Source organism: Armigeres subalbatus, chromosome 2 (genome assembly GCF_024139115.2).
Source record: "Armigeres subalbatus isolate Guangzhou_Male chromosome 2, GZ_Asu_2, whole genome shotgun sequence".
NCBI lineage: Eukaryota > Metazoa > Arthropoda > Insecta > Diptera > Culicidae > Armigeres > Armigeres subalbatus.
The window spans coordinates 424,031,202-424,054,042 of NC_085140.1; the positions used below are offsets into that span (position 1 = coordinate 424,031,202).

Here is a 22,841-nt window from a genome sequence, read left to right on the forward strand (position 1 = left end):
CTGTGTGAAGATTTCGGGTGAACACTCCAGTTCGTTCGAATCGCGCCGGGGACTAAGACAAGGTGATGGACTTTCGTGCATGTTGTTCAACATCGCGCTAGAAGGTGTTATGCGGAGAGACGGGTGTAACAGCCGGGGAACGATTTTCAACAGATCCAGTCAATTTATTTGTTTCGCGGATGACATGGACATTGTCGGCCGAATATTTGCAAAGGTGGCAGAACTGTACACCCGCCTGAAACGTGAAGCAACAAAAGTTGGAATGGTGGTGAATGCGTCAAAGACAAAGCACCTGCTTGTATGCGGAACCGAGCGCGACAGGGCCCGCCTGGGAATCAGTGTTACGATAGACGGGGTACCTTTGAGATAGTCGAGGAATTCGTCTATCTCGGATCCTTGCTAACGGCTGATAACAATGTTAGTCGTGAAATACGAAGGCGTATCATCTGTGGAAGTCGGGCCTACTACGGGCTCCAGAAGAAACTGCGGTCAAAAAAGATTCGCCACCGCACCGAATGTGTTATGTACAAGATGCTAATAAGACCGGTAGTCCTCTACGGACACGAAACATGGACAATGCTCGAAGAGGACTTGCAAGCACTCGGAGTATTCGAGAGACGGGTACTTAGGACCATCTTTGGTGGTGTGCAAGAAGACGGTGTGTGGCGGCGAAGAATGAACCACGAGCTCGCCCAACTCTACGCCGAACCCAGTATCCAGAAGGTAGCTAAAGCCGGAAGGGTACGATGGGCAGGACATGTTGCAAGAATGCCGGACAGCAACCCTCCAAAGATGGTGTTCGCTTCCGATCCGGCAGGTTCGAGACGGCGTGGGGCACAGCGAGCAAGGTGGACAGACCAGGTGCAAAACGACTTGGCGAGCGTGGGGCGCATTCGACGATGGAGTGTTATCTGTTTAGATGTAAACTAAATAATGAATGGGTTTAATGAAACATTGACCCCACAAAAAATCCACACACAAAAATCATGGAAAAATCAAGTGCTACAGTTGTGGATATTGTGGTGACCCGAGAAATTTATGAAACCCACCCGCATAAAAAGCGACCCCAGTGTACACATCTTTTTCTTGTATGTGTCTGCATGTGCTTCTATAAAACAAACTATGCACAACTAACCCTTTTTTAAGAAGCATTGCATTGAAGCTTAATCTTTCATTCATCGACAAAAGTGAGAACCACCCTGGCATTAAACAACTTTATTCACACCCATTTTATTAAACTTTCAGAAAGCACAAATTTCACCACAAATATCTATCCGCCGATTGAACCCCACCATATTCTAAAAACATTCATAATGCACGCACATGCAAATGTCAAAAATATATTCGCTTCATAACAAACTTTCAAAAGAGATAAACTGTTTAAAAGATGCTCAACGATGCAACATTAGAATACTCGTGTTTTCATGATTGAAAATTTTGTGAAAATATTAATTGAATAACTTTGTTATTAGTTATGATATCAATAAATTAATAGTAAAGGTGAATAATAAGTGCTTGGTGAAACGTGTGCGCATTGGTTCAGAAGCGTAATCATCCACAGTGAGCTGAAGGCACCCACTACTGTGTGGAGTGACAGCCAAACTTAATTCGTTCCAATTCTTTGTCTGTGTTTATAGCTCAGTATGTAAATGAGGAACCTAAAAGAATAAATTTTGCTGTAACACCCTTTTCAAATGTTCGTCTAGATATTTAGTCGCTTACCAAGACGACTACCTGCAGATTACCTTCGCAAATTGTAGCTATCCAACTACGTATTACTTCTAAGTGACGCTCACGGAGATGCGTCGAACTCATTTTCGGTTCCTAATACTAAAAGGAACATTTGAATAAAAGAATTCAATGCATATAGTACAGTGGGGATGGCTTCCAATATTTGTCTAATAACGACTAACAACTACGATGGCTACGGTATGAGAATTAAATGTGATAAAAAACACATGAGACTTATTGAACAGTTAAAAACTCTCAAGACAAAAAAAAATTAGCGAATTTTCCATTATACGCATGATTACACTACATATCTAGGGGAACTGTTCCGTTTTCCATCTCACTGAACATATATTCATCTCATCGCAAAACAGAAAAATATAGCATCAATCTTGTCGCTTCTTTTTTGCTAACATGCGTGCTCATTGCTGAAAAAAATCACAAAAATAAAAAAACAAATCAAATTTATTTTCATTGCTTTGTTTTTGATGGGATGGAAATGAAGTGCCGAACCGTTCCCCTACCTGTTTTTAAATTTTAAACGTTGAACATGGAAATTATTATACCTACCAATAATGTCCACTATTCGTCATGATCATTTAGTTTGGAATACATATTCAACATATTTTACATATTATGGAGTTTTTATTGAGCTACCCCAGCAAACCCAACGGGAAAATGTTGCTACCTATAGAGGCCACATTGTTCCTCATCCCCCTAAACGGTCATTCGATGCCGTTGTTGTCGGATGTTGTCAAGCCCATAGTATAAAAGCTTTTTTCCGCTGATTTTCCTCCCTCGTCAGCAGCTCGAACCCTGACGTAGGGTGTTTGGGTGGGTATGGACCTATATAATGGAGAGCCAGAACGTAAAAAAAATGAACCACAATTCGGCTGCGAGGGTTGCACCGGTCGGTGGTAAATGTGCTCTTTCACTCACTCGCGTAGTCTTTGTGGATGGGGTGGGTGGTAAAAGAGGAAAAAATGTTTCCTAGTGGGGTAATGGACAATAGGGTGCGTAGTGGGGAGTAGAATCAGAAACAGGAAAAAAATGTTTGCATCGCAGCACAGCGGAAGTGTGAGGGTTGGGGAGAAAAAAAACCCTTCGGGAAAAGTGGGCGGAAATTTTCCCGGGTTTTGTATATTTTTTCGCTCTATAAAGTATCGTGCAACGAATCACAACTCAGTTCGTGACTTTGGAGTGTGGGTGATGTGCTGTGGGATCGGATTCACAGTCAATATAAACAAATTCTGAAGGATATTGTATCGCGAAAAAAACATGTTCGAGGGTGGGTGTATGGTATGGGGATATCATACCTTATTTGTTTTTATCTGGCATCAGGAAAAGCAGGCGTGGTTCAATCGGAAATCAAACGAAAAAAAATCGAATGGAATGAACGTATATTTTTGAATCTGTGATGCCGCCATATTTTTTGATAGCATTTGATAGCATACAATGTTGAATTATTGAGAGATTTCAACGATGCTGAAACAAAGGTTTCCTATGATAATTGAAAGACTATGGTAAAGTGTGTTTAATACAAAAGTGTCGACACTGTCAGAATTGGAAGAAGATTCATCTGTCATTCCAATACAAAATCTTGTTCCAAACGAGCAGGAGACCTGTCAAATGCTGCACATGTCGGTAATTTTACTTACAGGACTCTTATGGGTATTTATATATGCAAACTAGTCGACCCGGCAGACGTTGTCCTGCATTGTAGGCGAAAATGCGCGTTGTGAACTGCCCATACGAAATTTCCATACGAATCTTTATTTTAGTTTTTCACGATTTACTCAACCTAATTCGTGATGTTTGCATGAGGAAATATCACATTAACCAGTCGGAAACGATAATGAACAAAACTACTGAAGGAATGAAGAAAATCCGTCCAGCCGTTTTTGAGTTATGCGGATACGAACACAGACTATTTAATTTTTATTATATGGATAGAAGAAGAAGGTCCGATCAGCAACAATGAATTGTAGGTAATAGGGGATACGTGGGTTAATTGGCCGAGTTTTGCTTTCAAAATGTCTGTACTCATTCTGGTAAAAAAAATTGAAAAACGGTTTGCGCTGTCAAAAATTTTACAAGCAAAAATATGTGAAATTTTTCATCGATGAAAAATAAATCAGTAAAAAAGTTTTAAACAAACAAATGCGACGTGAACAATTGGCCAGGGCTGGGATTGGTTGATCAAATTTGATAAAATAAGTGAAACACATCAAATGTATCAATAAAAATGTTCATAAGTGGGTTAAGCTGGCGGAAGGAAAGAAAGCAGCAAGAATTGTACCAACATATTACACAATTATATAATTCTGTAATATGTTGGTACAACTCTAGCTGCTTTCTTTCCCTCCGCCAGTGTAAGCTTGCGTTTGCTTTCATTTTTTCTTCCTTCAATGCAGATTTTGTTGGAGAATCGGTAAAACTTTGTAATTAAAAATAATTTACAACTTTCGGCCAACCTACCCCAAGGGATGTTTTCGAACAATGACGATTTACAATCGATTTACAATTGTTTTATTGAAATCAAATGTAAATTAATTCGTGTTACAGATACTACTGAGCATTGACCACCCACGGTTCCAACTCCGTTAATGCCAGGTCAGCTGTAATTACAAAAAGAACCAACATATATTGTTTAGGACTATCTATAATGTGTAAGAACTGCAATAATATAAGCTTCAAATATATCAGCACCGGCCTCGACCAAATGCATGTCAATTAGGGAATATGTAGGAAAATGTTGATATGATATTCGATTTGAAAGAAGCTGGTGAGTCATTTTCGCTTTGGAGTTTGATTCTATTTGATTGATTTCCCGACCGCACAACGCAGAAGATATTTCGATGATCATATAATACAATCGTTCTGCGTGCTAAAGGAGACATGATCGGACGTGCACTATGATGATTAAATAAACAAAATATGTATTTATAAATTTAACTTTATGCTGTGCTATATGTTCAAAGATTAGATTTGGATATCTTTACCAATATTAAACAAGATACATACATGAAGGAGACCTCTGATTTTACAAATTAAGCAGCTAAGCAGAATCCATCATTATTTAAAAAAAATGATCAAAGCATACCATAGCTTACGTGATTGTACAAAATTGCTCAATTAAGCAATCTACTGTATATTGTCGCAAAATGGTCCCTGGGAATATTACTTTTTCCTATACCGTAGCAGTTGTATTATACCTGGCCACGTCGTTATATTCATGGAAAGATGGGAAAGAATGATAGTTCAACATCTTCTGGTGAAGATGCAGATAACCCATGTGTGTGTAAGGTGAATAATTGGAAGCTCTATTCAACAATATAAAGCGTGATTATTTTTGAGCGTCTTATGGGAAATAGTCGTTTAACCGAATATAGAGCGTTTGTCAATAATAATAATAAATTCTTTATTATTAATGATTGATTATTCAAATATATTCATTAATTTACTTATGGACCGTCCAAATCAGAACAAAGTAACCCGGAGCTTGCAAATGTGTCGCATCATATACAAAAAACGTTCAATCGCATAATTATTCACCGAACGCTAAAAGCAGAACCACAAATTCGGATTTTGCGAATGCTCTGCGTCCTACCTATAACACGTTCGATCCCGCACCAATTAATTTGCTCACTCGACCGCGCGAACTATCTGCTTACTGAGCAGAAACACGAGAAAACAGGCACTGATTGATTATCATCTCGACCATACAGAATAACAAAATCGGATCGCGTAAACTATCTGATTACTGAGCAGAAACACGATGAAACAGGAAACCTCATTATAAAAAGAGTGATCAAAGAGCACAAAATGTGTACATGGAATGTTGATTTAGCGTTTTAAGCTTTGACTAAATATTATGTTTCTAACTAGTGAAACAAACTTGATCGCGATAGAAACCGAAATTCAATAAATCCTAATAATTAGATCACTTCAATCTTATGTGACGAAAGACATATGTTGCACCATATCTATAGATATAAAATAATCAAGATGTTGGAGTCAGAGCAAGTCAGTACACATTTTATGGTTCCATGTACTAAGAATTCGGTACATTTCCCAGTGAAACCAAGCAACGCTTCAACAGGAACTTGAACTGTTCTAATATTTTACTGTTGCCATAGTTATCATTCTGGCTGTTTGTTTATTATTTTCATATGAGTTTTTTGATGTTCAAGGAATAGGACAATTTTGGTTTTCCTTGACTAAATCTATTTTTTTTTTTCAGATGAACGCTGAAAACTCCGGATTTTTTGCTATTGTATGCTATTGATGACCCTCCTTAGCCTAGCGGTAAGACGCGCGGCTACAAAGCAAGACCATGCTGAGGGTGTCTGGGTTCGATTCCCGGTACCGGTCTAGGCAATTTTCGGATTGGAATTGTCTCGATTTCCCTAGACATAAAAGTATCATCGTGTTAGCCTCATGATAAACGAATGCAAAAATGGTACCTTGGCTCAGAAACTTCGCAGTTAATAACTATGGAAGTGCTGAATGAACACTAATCTGCGAGGCGGCAATGTCCCAGTAATGCCAATAATAAGATATAAGACAAGATGCTATTGATGAACTGCGTCGCTAAACTACAGCTGGCAGTCAACAACAGCGGTGGTGATTCCGATGGTTCTATGAGATGACCAACTCAGAAATATACGAATCACGGCTCTGCTGCAGTGTGCGGCAGCTGTCGTACTCACGTTCCAGCTGCGCGTAGAATGCGTCCTTATCATCATCAGTGCTTCCGGAGTGTGGGCTATGGACGTTGATTATGCTGAAGTTGAAGAACCGGCCTTTGATCCCCAACTTGCACATTCTTTCATTGATCGGCCACCACCCGATCACGCGCCTTTGCATATCGCCCATCACTATGAAAGCTGTTCCCAGCTCATGTGTGTTGCCGCAGCTCTGGTAGATGGTATGATTACCTCTAAACGTTCGCACCATTGATCCCTTCCAACAAACCTCCTGCAGCGCTACGATGCCGAATCCACGGTCCTTGAGCACATCGGCTAGTATGCGTGTGCTCCCGATGAAGTTGAGAGATTTGCAGTTCCACGAACCGAGTTTCCAATCGCTAGTCCCTTTTCGTCGCAGTGGTCTTCGCCGATGGTTCGGTCCGTACTCTCTTGTTGATTGTTCGTTGCTTATGATTTTTTAAAGGCTGGCTTGCAGGGTCTGACACCAAACCCCCTAAATTTCCGGAGGACCATTCCTCCTTATTTCCGGTGGACCATGATGCACAGTTTCACTTAGAGTCCCTCGCTGGCACTCGGACGATGATCAGCCGCCCCTAACATGGAGAACAGACGCTGTTGTGAGCCGATCCTGACATGGAGAACAGACGCTCAATAAGATTTGCACCTCCGGAGAGGAGCAAACCCCCCTTCCCTGTCAGCATACGACCATAGTTCCCACCGGGGTTGGTTACCCGATCTTCCCTAAGGTTGCTCGTATCCCGGCCAGCACCGCGGGGAGGTAGGGATAGGAGTTGCTGGGTAAGAGGCTAAGGACCGCGAGATGGGGTCTATTTTATTCCTTCAGGTACGCGAAGTACCAATGGTACGCTTTACCCAGCATTTGCCGTGCCTGCAGTGTGCGGCATCCCATCCGAATAGTTGTTCCGTTTTTTTGGCAACCCACAATGTCCACAACGTTCGGCATTCTTCCATTCCGAATTAAGGAAATTCTTCAGAGATTTCGATGAGAATTCGTGATTGGGGAAGGAATCATTTTGTGATTTCTAAGGAAATGCTTTCGGGATTCCGAAGAGAATTCTTTTCGGATTCCGAAGAGAATCGTTTTCAGATTTCAAAGAGAATCTTTATGGGATTCCAAAAAGAATCTTTTTGGGTCGCCTTATACTATTTGAAAGTAATGCTTGGGGGTTTCGGAAGTGAATCTTTTGTGTCTCAGAAATCAGAAGGGAATACTTTTGGAATTCAAAAAGGAATCTTTTGAGGATTCAGAAAAAAAAACCTTTGGGATTTCGTGGGAAATCTATTTGAAGCTTCAAATAGAATTGTATTCGAATATCAAGGGGATTTATTTCAATCTGTTGGAAATTTGTTTTGGTATTTTGAAAGTATCCACCATTTTACGAATGGGAATTGCTGTCACAATCGTGCTCCGTTTTTGGTAAGGTAGAGTAGAAAACGTTTTTTTCTGTAATTCCGAAGGAACTCGTTGTGAGATTTTTGGAATTCCAAAGAAACTTCGTTTGGGATTCCCAAAAATAATCATTTTACATCCGAAGACAATCCCTTTAGGAAGCCGTACAACCCAACCATTCAACCATACAACCCAACGGTGAGTAACCATGCGACTCCATGAACACAAATTGGTCCAGTATTTTAGGGGATGGAGGGGCAATATGCCCTAGCTAAACATAGACTGCTTTTATGCCTTAGCTATAACGATTTTTATGGGTGTTTGTACCTCACGCAACAGTTAAACAATATAGCTAGCTGATGCCATATTAAAATTAGAAAAAATCTCAATCATATTGATAATATATACATTTCAAAAAAGTGGTGATATTTCTTTGCTGGAAAACTCATGAGGCAAAACGCCTTTTAGCCGGCAGCTCTTAGGGAACAACGTACCACGCGTCGGCGCATCAGCATTCTGGTATGGACAGTGCGTGGATATGCGAGTACATTGTAGGATAATTCCACTAGGGCGTTTTGCCTCGCCAAAATATTAGATGTTTGTCTAGGGCCGAAAACCTCGTTAATAAAGACAATAAAAAAAAAAAAAAATATTAGATGTTTCATCAAAATGTGGATAATTTCTGTTTTTCCTACATTCCTATCTATTATTTTGACACTTTTTTCGCCTAACCTACATAATTTCACGTCTAGTTTTATAAAGGCTATCTCAAACATGGTAAATATAAATGAATACCCGAAAGTCGTTTTGCCCCGGGGGGCGTTTTGGGGCCTCTTCCTCTACCTTTATTATACAATTTAGCGTAATGGTGTCTTCGAGACATTTTATTAGTATGTTATTATTCTTCTTTGGAGGTATTCAGGTTACAGGTCAATCCTCCTAAAAGTTAAATGAAAAAATTATTTTTAAAATTTATTTGATTCTTTATATTGTACGTGGATTTCCCTATTGGACCCGACCGTTCGAAATAGTCGCTCCTTGAACGGTCGTTGAAATCGCCGTTTTCACCTTCACACCCATCTTCATAGTAAAATCTGTCAAAACTGACAAATCTGCCACGTGTTTTTTGCTGTTTCCCTCGGACTTCTCTTTCTTTTTCCGATGTTTTAACATCTGTTTTGATAGACAAGGAGCAAAAAACAAGGTAATCTACCAAACATTTATTGAGTTTGGCAAACCTTGCTGGAGAAGGGAACGTTGAGATAGGCAAGTGAACCGACCTTCGAATCCATTGGTCAAGTAAATCCACAATAAAAGTTGTAGTAAAAGTTCTCCTGAAACACTTCATCGAAGAAACCAAGTTCGTAATTCCGTTAGTTTTGTAGATTTTTTACGTTTTATGCTGACAACCCCTTAAAAATGGTTTTTTCATCATATCTTTTTCATTTTCATTTCTACATTTTTTGCATGTTCTAGAAAGCTTTAGATAGAATTGAAATACGCTGTTTGGTGGCTAGTGCGACCTGAAAACTAGAAAAATAATGTAATAGTTTTGTTGTTTTTTTAGTCATACTTGAACTACCTGCAACTTGACAACGGGCAAATTGTGGCAGTCAATCTCATACGAATAACGAAGTACAATGAATTTCAAATTAATACACATGATAAAATGGTCAATAGCGGCGCCGGACACGTCCTGCTGACTACCAGGAAGAGGGAAGGAATATTAATAGGTGATTTGGTATTTGAAGAACATGTTTGTCTCTGCGTCTTCAAAAGAACCACAGGAAGGATTATCAGTTAGTAGGTAGGCATCGTTGGATCTAGTCTAGATTCACTATGATAAATGATGCGACCGTGCCAGTTTTATCACAAAAAAATTTTAGCAAACTATTATTGGGACGCACACCAACCAATTACACCCATTTTTTTTACACGGGGATGCGTTACGTGTGAAAAAAAGTTTTCAGTTCAAAATTTGAAAATCCGTGTAAAAAAAGTTTTATGATTTCTCGACAAATCATGAAAAATGGAGCAACTTTGCAAAAAAATTGCATGGGGTTTTTTTACACGGCCGTGTAAAAAAAATCCGTGTAAAAACGGAATCGGGTGTACCTACATACTGAACAGGAACACGATGAAACGCGCACCAATTGATTTATTTTTTGACCGCTCAAAGCACAAGTATACCGGATCATGTAAAGTGTCTAGGAACCGAGCATGAACATGATCAAACGCATACTCCACATCATGCATGCCCAGTGACATATGCAAACTGTGAAGGATCGCGCTTTGAACGACCGAAACGACACGTAACACTAACGCACGATCCTCCGAACACACATCAATTAACTTCGCCGTCCCTCGACGAGAAAAAAAGCACACCTTGCACGTCCGGTGGCAATTTGACCGAAACCATGCGCAACACTAACACACGGTCTTCCGAACACTAATCAATTACCTGCGCTGCCTTCGACGAGAAAAAAGTTACAACATTGATGCCTGGTGGCATATGTAAACTGTTGACGAACGCGTCCAATCTTGCACTAATTTATTCATCTCCGACTGCACAATGCACATACGCGGATCTCGAGACTATTTTGCGTCTTAATACGAACGCGTCCAATCTTGCACTTCTGCCGTTCTGCAGAACTCCGACTTTTTCAGCAGTCGGTTTGCCGAATAGCTGATTTGGCCGAAATGGTCGTTTGACAGTAAGAGTCATTTGGGCGAAATAGAAAATCGACCGAAAGTGTCGTTCGGTTGAACTGATCATATTGTCGGAAAAGCCGTTTGTCCGATAAGGTCTTTTAGCCGATTTTGTTTTTTGGCAGAAAAAACCCTTTCGAGCCAAATGGCTCTTTATGCCAAAAGACCATTTCTACCAAATGGGATTCACGGCCAGGTTATCTATTCGGTCAAACGACATTTTCGACCAAATGACCATTTTGACCAAACAGCATTTCGGCCAAATTACCAGTTAGGGCAAACAATTCTTTGGGCCAAATTACTAGTCTGGCCGAATGTTTCTTTCGGCTGTATGTCGCTTTCGGTCAAATTACATTTTCGACAAATTTCGAAAATGATTTGTTTCGATCTTATAATCGTTTTGGACTAAGGTATTATTCAGCCAAATTAAATTAGGCTAGATGTGTTTCGGCTTATCATGTTATTCGGCTACTTGGCATTCGAACGACTGGCTTTGCCACCGAAAGACTTTTGGGTGGATGCCGGAAGATGTTTAGCTGAATGTATCATACGGCCAAAGGTGTTGTCCTTTTCCCTTTTAAATTTCTAGTAAAAATTTCCGCTTAATACTCAACAGAAATTTTGGAGAACTTTCCTTTGATATTCTGAACAGCTTTCCTTGGAACTTTTCCCGTAAAAAATTATCATGAGAATTTCCAAGATTTTTCCGCGGAAGTTCCAAACAATTACTTTGGAATTCAAAAAGGTTTCACTTGGAAATTCCAAAGAATTTCTCGCGAAAACTTCAAAGTAGTACCCGTGGAAAATCCGAAAGTATTTTTTCCAAATTGATCTTTTTGAAAAACTTTTTTAAAAAAATTTTAGGGAAATCCTTGAGATTTTTCCGGCGGTATACAAAATATTCTCTCCTTAATGTCTTGAATATGTTCAGAAAAAAAAATCCGAAAAAAATCTTTAGGAAACAAACACAAAAAGGCCACACCGATTCACGCTGACGCCGCCGCCGGCTGAAATGGCTTTCGGCGTGACGCCGAAAACGCCGCCGCCGCCGACCAAAATTACAACAAACGCCGCTGCGACGATTTTCGAACCAAAGCACACCTCTACACTGCAATCAAGTGGTGGATTTAAATGGGATGGTACAAACTCGTCTTATGATAAGTGAAGACATTCCACTAAAAAGCTCAAAATAATTTTATCAATAGAAATAAATAAAAAATAAAATAAAAACATTCTACAAAATTTGTCAAAAAATGGTTACCCTAATGGCAACATACACCAAAAAAGACCTTTTCTTGTAGATCATTTCTACTGAAGAGTTCTCCAGTCCAAACGAAAATACAAAAACACCTGAAATTCCGTCGGTAAATGGGCGGCCTTATACCCCACCAAAATATAGTAGTTTGTGCAACTAGCTGCAAAAAGATGTTTTTTCAGCACGAGATGTACGTTTATGCAACGAGGCTTGTTGAATTGGAGAAATACTAAGAATGCTAGGTTTATCTTCTAGACACTTTTCTTGAACCGAATTGCTTGCAACAATCCGACGGGGAATCCTATCCCAGTGTTTTCTATTTAAAATTGGTTAAACCGTAATATGAGGCCAAAATACGATTTTCACGAAAAGACGCTAAGAAATTCTCACTTCATCGTAGTGTGCCACGCGCGACGGGCGGATGCCAAAATTTTCACTGCCAGATTTTCTTCAATTTCGGCTGATGGCAGTTCTCAGAAGAATAATAAGCATCCTGATTATTTGTTTTGTCTGTAGTGTAAAATTTCCAGTAATTAAATTTAGGATTGTGAAATATGTTTAAAGTGACTTGTGCGAATCAAGAAAGTTTCTGCGTGAAAATCGGATCGTTGAGATTCGGAGTGATTGAAGTGTGAAAAACTACTACATTCAGAGACGCTGTTAACTTGGCGAAAACCACACCTTGGCCACCTACGGGATGGAGGTCCCCATGGCCTTATATGTTAAAACCAACAAAGGTCACTCATCGAAAAAGGATTAACTTGGTGAGATTGTTTCATTATATTTATACTATGATTTTATTTGAAAAAGAAAACTATATACGCGCTGGATTTCAAATCCGGAAGTCTGTTTATGGATCCATTATCCATTTGATAATGGTAGCATGAACAGGCGGGGCTTATTGTGAGCAAAAGTGACCTCGGACTGGTCATGAAATACCAGGCAGTCTGAAATGGGTCACTGGAGCTGCAGTAGAGCTAGCACCATCTAACTCCTGGACTAAATCTGACTGTAAATTTTGTAAAACAGACAGCTTTCTTCCATAACATCACTGCCAGACAGTGGGGGTTAGATTGGATACACACACACACACACACAGACACAAGACGCTAAGAAATTCTCACTTCAGTTATTACCTAGTGCACGAGAAAGCCACCTGCACCGCTATAGGTTGATCGATCAGGGGTTTTCACATGCAAACTGAAACGTTTATCTGTTTTTTTTTTGGGTTTTTCGAATCATTTAACTACCATCTAACGGCTAGACATAAGCCGTTTGATTGAAATTTTTTGTAGAAATCGATGTAATCGTGATATGTTGTGACACTATGTATAAGTTAATGAAAGAATTTTCGAAATTTCTTAAACAAGCAAACAAATATTCTTCAGCATTTTACATATACACAGCTTCACGCAAAAATACATTAATTGTGGCAAATCATCACAAACAGATGGAAAAACTTCCGCAAAAGAGTATTCCCAAAGTGCAAGTAAGCACTGCTATCACCAATCGGCCCAGCCAACTGTTGGTATACGACACGTGCGGATGGTGAGGCGCGGCTGTCCACTTTGACCCAGGTGCAGGTGCGTGGTGGCCAGCTGTCGGGAAGGGTATAGGATTTAATCGACAAAAATTTTAAATTATTTTCCATTTCTTTTCGCTCTTGTTCCGAGGAAGTGTCAGTGTTTGCAAACGACCAAGGAAGGTATTCTTTTGCCATTCCCACGGGCCAACTCGAGCTGCCCAGTTGGGAAAAATCGTTCACATAGTTGGAACGTGCCGAGCTGATGCCTTTGGGGAATTACGAGCATCACAGACTAGTGGGCACAAGCAGCTCCCTCCTCACCTTTTTGGATAGTAATAACTTTGTTCTGGAAAATGAAATACAGAATAGTGGAAATAGTATTTTTGCTTGTGTAAGTTTATGCAACGTAAGACGTTCTGTTGGCGAAATCGCATTCAAAAGATGAGTTTTAGATTGCAATGTGATGAAACGAGATTAACATAACACTTAAGATGGGTGTCCAGCTAGCCTTGCAAATACAGGCGTAGGTTTGCTAATTCGAAGATGGTGAGTTCAATTCTGGGTCCCCGTCTACGATGTTTGCGGATGGGAAACATTCTCAGTTCTCTGGGCACAGTGCCACACACGAAAGAAAAGCTTTCAATTAATAAAGTTGGAAATGTCAAGAGAGCATTACATGAAAAGCAAGCCTATAGCTCCAGGTAATAACTAGAACAGGAACAAACGAGTTGTGCTGTGATAATTACGGACAATTAGGATGTCGGAAAATAATTGTTCATCGATCAGAACATGGTCAATTTGGTTTTTCTTTTCGTGGTTAAGCGACCTCCATGTGACCTTTTGGAAATATTTTTTGTCTTCCCAAGCAGCACACTTGTCATAAACGAATTACTGTGATCTGTGTTTGACGAAATCCAGTCATATATGAGTTGCTATAACCAAATCGGTCAAAATTGTGCTACTCGGGTTTTATACTTTTGATGTCTAACCGACGGAATTTCCATCTTCCCATTCCAGGAATCTTCCTACACATATGGAAAAACCCTCCGCACTATGACATCTACCGGACGATGATTGACAAACGGCAACTGCTAGTCTACCTGCAAGCGATAGCCAACGAGTTAAGAAAGATAATCGCTCTACCTTGCTACAACAATCTGACACCTTCACCGAGTCCACCGTCTTCAGCTTTGGACTCATACTCCACAACGACAGCTCCCTCGCCCATTGAAACCGTCCATCTAACACCATCGAAAGCGCGCACACGGTTCCGATGGTCAACGGAGCTGAACCGGGAGCTAATATTCTGCTACTACGTGGTCACAAGCGGTGGTCAAAACCTGATTGGATATCGCCAACGGTTCCACGACCTTTGGTGCAAACGTCAAGTGGCGTACGAATACCTCACCGAGCAGCAACTTTTTAGTCAACTAAGACGGATACAGCGAGACCATCTTCTATCGGATGACATCTGTCGTAAGATACGCTCCGAAGCGAGTGAGTACGAGTTTGATTATCACTGTTCACAGACACGTCCTCTGAAAATCTCCGATAAAAACAGGAAAGTATTTAAGAAGCTTGCGAAAAACTACAGTCGAATGAAAGAGCTTCACTCGATTAACCGTGCTCTGGGCTATTTGAACTCAGTTATCGACATGAAGTTCAACGCTAGCAGGGAAATTGACGTGTTAGCCATTAAGAGAGTCATTCAGGTGTTAGGTGAAACATTCAGAAATTGCAACGACACTCCTCACTTAGGTAGACATTTAAGCAGCTTCTTGAGCATTTTGGTTCAAAAATACCTTCTCGATGACACAACAATTCGTCACCACTTGCTGCACTGTAGTAAGGATTTCGCATCATTTGGTAGTGTGAGTAATGACAGGGTGAACTACGCAGAATTGCACGAAAATCTTAAGATCATAAGAAATTTATTGTTGTACGTACAAAACCTAGAATACATCCTAGCAATAAAGACGCTCATGAATCGTTTGTACGACACTAAATGCATTGAAGAGGTGAAGTCCTACTATGCTTATCTATTTCGTAACAATGCTAGGGATTTTTGGAAGGATCTCGAGTTTTCACCATTTCTTCTGTTGGAGGTCAACTCTTTTGTAGACTCATTGCTTGAATTGCAATGCAAGGCCCGATTGAAACCGAATAATCGCATCCAGCAGATAAAGAATCGTGTCAAGGAAGAGATCGATAACTACAATACGCTACACAAACAATTCAGCAATACGATTCTCATGATTGATTGTATTGTGTCCAAGATCAAATCTAATCATAGTCATGATAAAATTCGTCATCTGACTCGATCTCACTTACGATCATTTCGATTGGATCGCACCGTAGATCAATGCTTTCTAAATCAAATAAAGTCGCAGCTATTGCTTTACCTCCATGATGATCTCAAGTTGATTAACGACGATACGGCTAAATCACAATCCATGCTTTTAATAGCAAGGAGTATCTTCGCTATCGATCATCACGAAGTGAAAAGTGAGTCGACTCAAACAGAGCTACTGAAATTTTTCGAAACATTGTCCACAGACAACTATTCGATTTTAATTGATCACTTAGAAACAAGAACCGCACGATCGTTTAGTTTCCTACGACATGATGCTTTGCTTCAGAAATCAAAAGACAACCAGCACGATCTGTTGCGTCAATGTTTAGTCAAACACGGTATTCAGCTGGATTCATCAATATTGAACGAGCTCCGGGAAGAAGAAAATCGGATAGCAGAAGAAAAAATCAAGCGATTACAAAACCTATTCCTGGACCAAAACATGAACTTACGGGTACTTGAACGAGTTGACGAGATCGCATTTGAAATGGTCATGTTGGAAGCTACATGGGCACTGTCTCACAAACTTCAGAACAATAGCGAGAGTCTGTCAAGCTACGTTCCTGTTCTGTCAGGTCGTAACTTAAGGAACTACCTTTCGCACGGGAATATTACCTACGAAATACTCGTACCCAACGTCAGCTTCAAAACCATTTTGCAAAATACCCTCAGCATAATAAAATTGTCCAACAACATCATCTCCGAGATCTACGATCGCCATAACTGGGATTTCCACGATCGATTAAAATGCCTAAAACACCAATCCAGCGTTTTCGACAGCTTAAGGTTTCAACACTCCTCCCAAATATGCGACACAATCAACCGTGATCAGTATCTGATAGGAAAGAATCACCTCAATCACGGGATCGTCGACCACTTGGTACAAACGCAAAGCTGTCTCCTGCTGGGACATCTTCTAGATCTGGAGAATGCGCACGAATTACTAAAAACTCTTTGCTATCAAATGAACGAGATCAACGTTTTTCCCGTAAGCGGCAAACTACACGAGCTGATCGTTGACCCTCTTGCTCGAATAAGATTTTGCTACAGTCTCGCACTGTTGAGCAATGAAGAGGACATTCTGTTGAAAATAGTGAACGACTTTGGCTACGATCACATCGATGCCATCCCAATGATTTTCAACTTCGACAAACTGTTCATCAGCCTACTCGAGAATCATCCAGACTACGACATCAATCAAGACTCCAACGTTGAGATCCTCCATTACGCAGTCCTTTCTGGCAATGTCGAGCTTTTGAATTTGCTGTTGGATCAGTGCAATGATCTGAATCAGCGAGATATGTACAACCTCACTCCACTGGATGTGGCTTGCAAGCTAAGTAACCTGGAAATGATCAAAACACTGACCAATGCCGGCGCTAGATGGTACACCAACAACTTTAGTCAATATACGTGGTTGTTTTTGAATAACGATCACGAAGCGATAATTTTTCTGAAAAACAACGATCTTCTGAACGAGAAGATCACTCAAGAATGCATCAATCTGTTTCTACAGTACTGCGATGACGATAAAGAAGAAATAGTAGAATTCATGTTGAACTGCGTCGATTTCGCTGGTCTTTATGCAACAGCAGCCAAACACAAGCGGGTTAACGTGCTGAACTTCATGATCGCCAATGATCAACGGATTAAGAGCAACATCAACAAGAAGGACGGTAGGGGACAAGCAGCAATTCACATCTGCTGCACAAGTGGCTATCGAGAAGTATTGCAGCTTCTTCTAGCTCACAACGGTAACGTCAATTTACAGGATTCGGCAGGTAATACTCCGCTGCATCTAGCTGTTAAGCGATGCAGTGTGGGTATCGTAAAATTGTTGCTGGATCACAACGCAAAAATTGATTCGGAGAATCATATGACCAAAACACCATTAGATTTAGCCATACAGCTAGAAAATATCCGCATCGTTAAGCTCCTGCTTAAACAAAAGCAGTTTGATCGAATTGTTCAGATACCGAATTCTCTCAAATCACTCGACATTCTATACCTGTTGAAATCTTCAAACGTTCAGTACAAATTAGAGACGGATTCGAACAGTAACTCACTAACTGCACTGCATTGTGCAAAGGATGAGAGACGAGTGCGAATTCTATCGCGTTTATTCGATGTAGACATACGATGTTCCCGATTTCAAGATACGCCACTGCACATAGCATGTTTGATGAATAGTACCAAGATAGTTCGCGTCCTACTACAGAACGGAGCGAATACGAGCCTTACGAATTGTGATAACATCACGCCGCTCCATCTAGCAGTAGTCAACCACAACATTGAAATAGTAAAACTGTTGACTCACGCTCGGCCACTGGATCCGTATCAAGTGAACTCCGCATTATCAATTGCAGTTCAGAGAGGTTTCCTGGACGTCGCTAACATACTGTTGGAATGTGGCGCAAATATTTCTGTGATATCACCCGTAGTGAAAAATTCGGAGCAGAACCTGCTGCACGCAGCTGCAAAGCAAAGCTTGCACATCATTCTACGCTATCTCTTGCAAGAACGATTCTTCGACGTTAACTTTGTTGACTCCAGTGGGTTAACTCCTCTGTTCTGTGCTGTGATCAATGCAGATATCGAAACAATAGAAGTGCTCGTGCAGAGTGGAGCTAATGTTAATCATACGATGAAATTCGGTCAAAATATTCTTACCATTGCTACTATGTATGACCGCTTTGACGTAGTGCGGTATTTTGTTAACAACTTCCCGGATATAATCACCCACGTCTTAGCTGTATCAACGCATCAGAATACCTGCCTTCACATTGCTGTCCTCAAGGGATCTCAGGAGATGGTGAAATATTTTGTAAAACTTCACGTAGATCATGGCTATCACATGAACGGACAAAACCAGGACGGTTTTACGGCGCTTCACATTTGCGCACAGACCGGAAATGAACGGCTTTTCAGGATACTTCTCGATAGTGGAGCTGACCCGAGGATCCCTCTAGGGAACGGCCAATCGATCCTGCATACAGCCGTTTCGAACAAAAACTTGAACGTCGTTCGAATCGTGTTGGAGCGGTCGTTGATCGACCGAAATGCGCTGGATGAGGACGGCCGAACCATTTTGCATTATTCCGTCTTTTCAAGGGACGTGTCGGTAGTGAAGGAAATTCTCAAGCTTCGCGGGTTGATCTTGGATGTACAGGACAAGGCAGGGCATAGCGCACTACATTTGGCAGCCGAACTCCAGTATGTCGACATCTACAATTGTTTGCAGAAACGAGTGGACAATGAGCTGAGAAGCTTCGGTGGCCGGAAACGTGCAATTGACGTCCTACTGAGGAAGTAAGATGCATGTAGAAGTCTTTACGACGGTATTTTGTACAGAAATCCCATGTCTTCGGAACAATTGTTGTGTTTAAATTTTTTTATGGAAAATCTATAGAGCTGCACTTGCAATGGAAGATGTTGTGTGAATACGTGTAAAATAATAAAGTTATTAATGTAATGTAACAATTGTCCTATATTGTAGTACATTATTAGATAAAGTCGTGTATGATTGCAGGTGGAGTCAGAAGAGCTTCCATGTCACACATCTTTCTCGTGTAATATCTCAGCTATCTTAGCTATTTTCGTAAAAGTAAGTGCCGTTCACAACTTTGTGTACACAATCCAGTTGCAAACCAGATTAGTCTAGCAAGATTGTATTTTTTCCCGATAAATGAAAAAAGCGCACCTCTTTCGGAGTCAGATTCAATGCACAGATCGTGGGAAAAATCTGATTTCGGTTTCGGTTTTTTACTTGAGTGAGTGTATGAACAATAGAGCGTGTTGTATACGCCGTTAAAATTTTAACGTTCAAGTTCATGCCGTAAAACGTGATCGTGTGACTTCGATTACAGACAAATAATTAGGACATTGTAGCTTAAATTTCTTTGTTTTGGATGTGCATAATAAATGAAAAAATGTGTTTTAGCACACACGAAGCTTTACAAAGTTAAATAATTATTATTTCTGATCAATCTAAAGAGGTTTTCCCTATTGTGCATTCAATTCTTAAGAGCTCATTTGTTTCTCTTATTTTATCATTTTGTAATGTAAATACCTACTTCAATATTATAAAACCACATACGAGATCAATTTTCTAATTAGAGATATTACTAGAGATTGAATAAGCAGCTCAACTGTCATCACTGCTCAAAACGAACAATTGTAAATTGACCAATCATTGAATAAATTCAACGTTCAATAACTGTCACAAATAGCTAACCCCGAAACACACATCGATGTCGTGTAAAAAAAACTTCGTATAGATCCCCTCTCAACAAGCTGCTGCAATTGATCGCAAAATAGCGGTCCTTCAAAATCGGGAAGGAGCAACATCTGTCACTTGATACGGCGCAATAGTTTTTAAGACATAAACAATAGAACATTTATATACGTCAAATATATAAATACAACCGGATACAATTATTAAACTGCAACCAAATCAATTTTACAACAGGCTTACACAAATCTACTGGAAAATCGTGCAACACTCAGATTTTTGTCATTTTTAATTTCAAAATCTATTACAAATAAACAATATAACTCAAAGACGGGTCTGTGAGAATCGTAACTCAAAGACCCATCTTTATTACAGTAAAATGAACTACATCTATAAGTTATCTTATCAAACAGCATTTTTGTTACACAAACTGCAATAACCAAATATATATAATCGATGGAGTTATATATATCCACCACATAATACAACCACAATATCAAAAATATTGAGTGACAGATATTGCCTTAAGTCCCCGTCTTCAAACATAAAACACAATAGAAATGTGGAAACAGTAATCATCATTTTTTGCTCCAAGAAAATCGTCGCGAGCATGATATGCCGGAATAGAACAACCTCACTCTTAACCGAGAAAATCGTCAAACTTATGTCATATTACAAAAAACTAGTCAATCAAATCAAATAACCTGTAACTCTATAAGGATAGTTTTACTGAATTGTGGCATCAAACGCATTTTTGGTGGCAATTTATAGTACCAGAAAATGATATCTTGTCCAAACCTTGGGTTTCTGGATTCAATCAGAAAACACATGCTTAAATTGCCATTAAACTTGAACATCAAAAATAATCATGCATTATTTCGAAACCACAACTTACTAAACATATTCTACAGAAAAATCGCAATTTTTAACTCAACATTGTAATGCTGAAGCAAAATAAGGTGAAACAACATATTGATTATGTGTTGTACTGCATAAAAGAGAATGGTGAACGGAGGTACACCAGAGAAACAAATTCCAAAGTCATATTCTTGTTATATAAATTTTCGTTACGAACATATATTTGTGTATTGTGTATTATGCAGACCTAGCATCGCTACGACGAGAACCAAAATTAAACATAAAAGAATACATCAAGACATCGACATTATCCCACTTTTATGGAGAAAATTTTAGACAACATTAAACGCTAAGCGACCAACAAATTCAAAATTTTAGAATTAAAATTAAAAAAAAAAACAAAGAATAGCGAAAAATAGAATCGAATGTCATGTTTTAATAAATAAAATGTAAGTTTTCGTTTTCATTAACCAATGATTCAGATTAATAAAACAATAATTTGTGATGTGCGTGTTATTCGTGGAAAATATCACAACCCTGTCAAATTGTTGCTTCGATCATCTCCTGAATCCGGACTAGGATCACTTTGCATAGAACTTTGAGAACGGTACTTCTTCTTCTTCTTCATTGGCATTACATCCCCCACTGGGATATTGCCGCCTTGCAGCTTAGTGTTCATTATTGCCATTTCTGCATTAGTATATTATGAGGCTAACACGATGATACTTTTATGCCCAGGGAAGTCGAGACAATTTCCAAGCCGAAAATTACCTAGACCAGCACCGGGAATCGAACCCAACCACTCTTCCTTGAAGGCCTTTTTATTAAGAGGCTCGCAGATCTCCTTTTAAGACGCTCGGAGGCCTTCTTTCAAGTGGCTCGGAGGCCACCTTGCAAGAGGTTCGGAAGCTTCCTTTCAAGAGGCCCGAAGGCATATTTTCAATAAGCTCGAAAGCATCCGTTCAAAAGGCTTGGAGGCATCTTTCCAATAGGCCTAGAGGCCTCCTTTCAACAGTCTCGGATGTCTCCTTTTAACAGGCTCGGAGGAATCCTTTCGAGAGACTTGGAAGCCTCTTTTCTAGAAGCTCGAAAGCCTCCTTCTAAGACCTCGGAAACCTCCTTTCGAAAGGCTCGGAAGCCTACTTTCAAAAGGCTAGGAAGTTTCCAAAAGTCCCCAAAGTATGTATAACCTTAATTTGAATTGGAAAGCTTCATGAAATAGCGTGCATTTTAGACAACTTTTTTGGGTGCCATATACTGCCCATGATCGCATATTTGTAACATTTGCATTTTGGTTTATTTTGTAAATCGTTTATCCATCCTACCCACAAACTCAATCATTTCCAGCTTACCACAGATGAGAAACATTCTTGACTCCCTGGGCATTGTGTATCCATTGTACTTGCCACACAAGATACATACTCAAACTCATGCAATGGCGGGCATGGAAAAGCTTTCAATTAATAACTGTGGAAGTGCTAATAGAACACTATGTTGAAAATCAGGCCAAGTTACAGTTGGAATGTAGAGCCATAGAAGAAGAAGAAGAAGAAGAGTCCACGTATTCACATCTGAGTTTTCAGAACATTGTAAAGTCTCAGTCTGTTAAACAGAATACGCGACAGAATTTTGTACGTCTAGTTCAGAAGGGTGATCCCTCTGTAGCAAAAACACTATAGCCTGTGCCCTTTCTTTTTCTGTAGTTGGCACACTCTAGTCTGTGCTCTTTCTTATATAGATCGGGCAAATGAGACCATCCACCGGTAGGCAGTTCTTCATCCTTCCATATTTTTTTAAAAATAATGTGGAGTATCGATTAATGCTGCTGCGCACTTTCAAATTTGGGAAGCTCGACCGGGATCTCGTCCTTCCCAGCAGCTTTACTGTTTTTAAGCTCATTATTTATCATCAGACTAAGGCCGGAGTGGCCTGTGCAGTGCATAAAAGTCTTCTCCATTCAGCTCGGTCCATGGCTGAACGTCGCCAGCCACGCAGTCTGCGGTGGGTCCGCAAATCGTCTTCCACCTGATCGATTCACCTTGCTGGCTGTGCAGTTCGC

The 22,841-nt window shown here is 40.0% G+C and overlaps 1 protein-coding gene across 1 annotated transcript in view; it reads left to right on the top strand.

Annotated features, from left to right (window-relative positions):
- Positions 1-21,287, top strand: part of LOC134213481 (uncharacterized) — a 182,298-nt gene extending 161,011 nt beyond the window's left edge. The window contains exon 3 of the mRNA XM_062692563.1: positions 14,358-21,287. Within this exon, the coding sequence (XP_062548547.1) occupies positions 14,358-19,006 (4,649 nt within the window). The 3' untranslated portion in view covers positions 19,007-21,287. The remainder of the gene's footprint in view (positions 1-14,357) is intronic.
- The last annotated feature ends 1,554 nt before the right edge of the window (positions 21,288-22,841 follow it).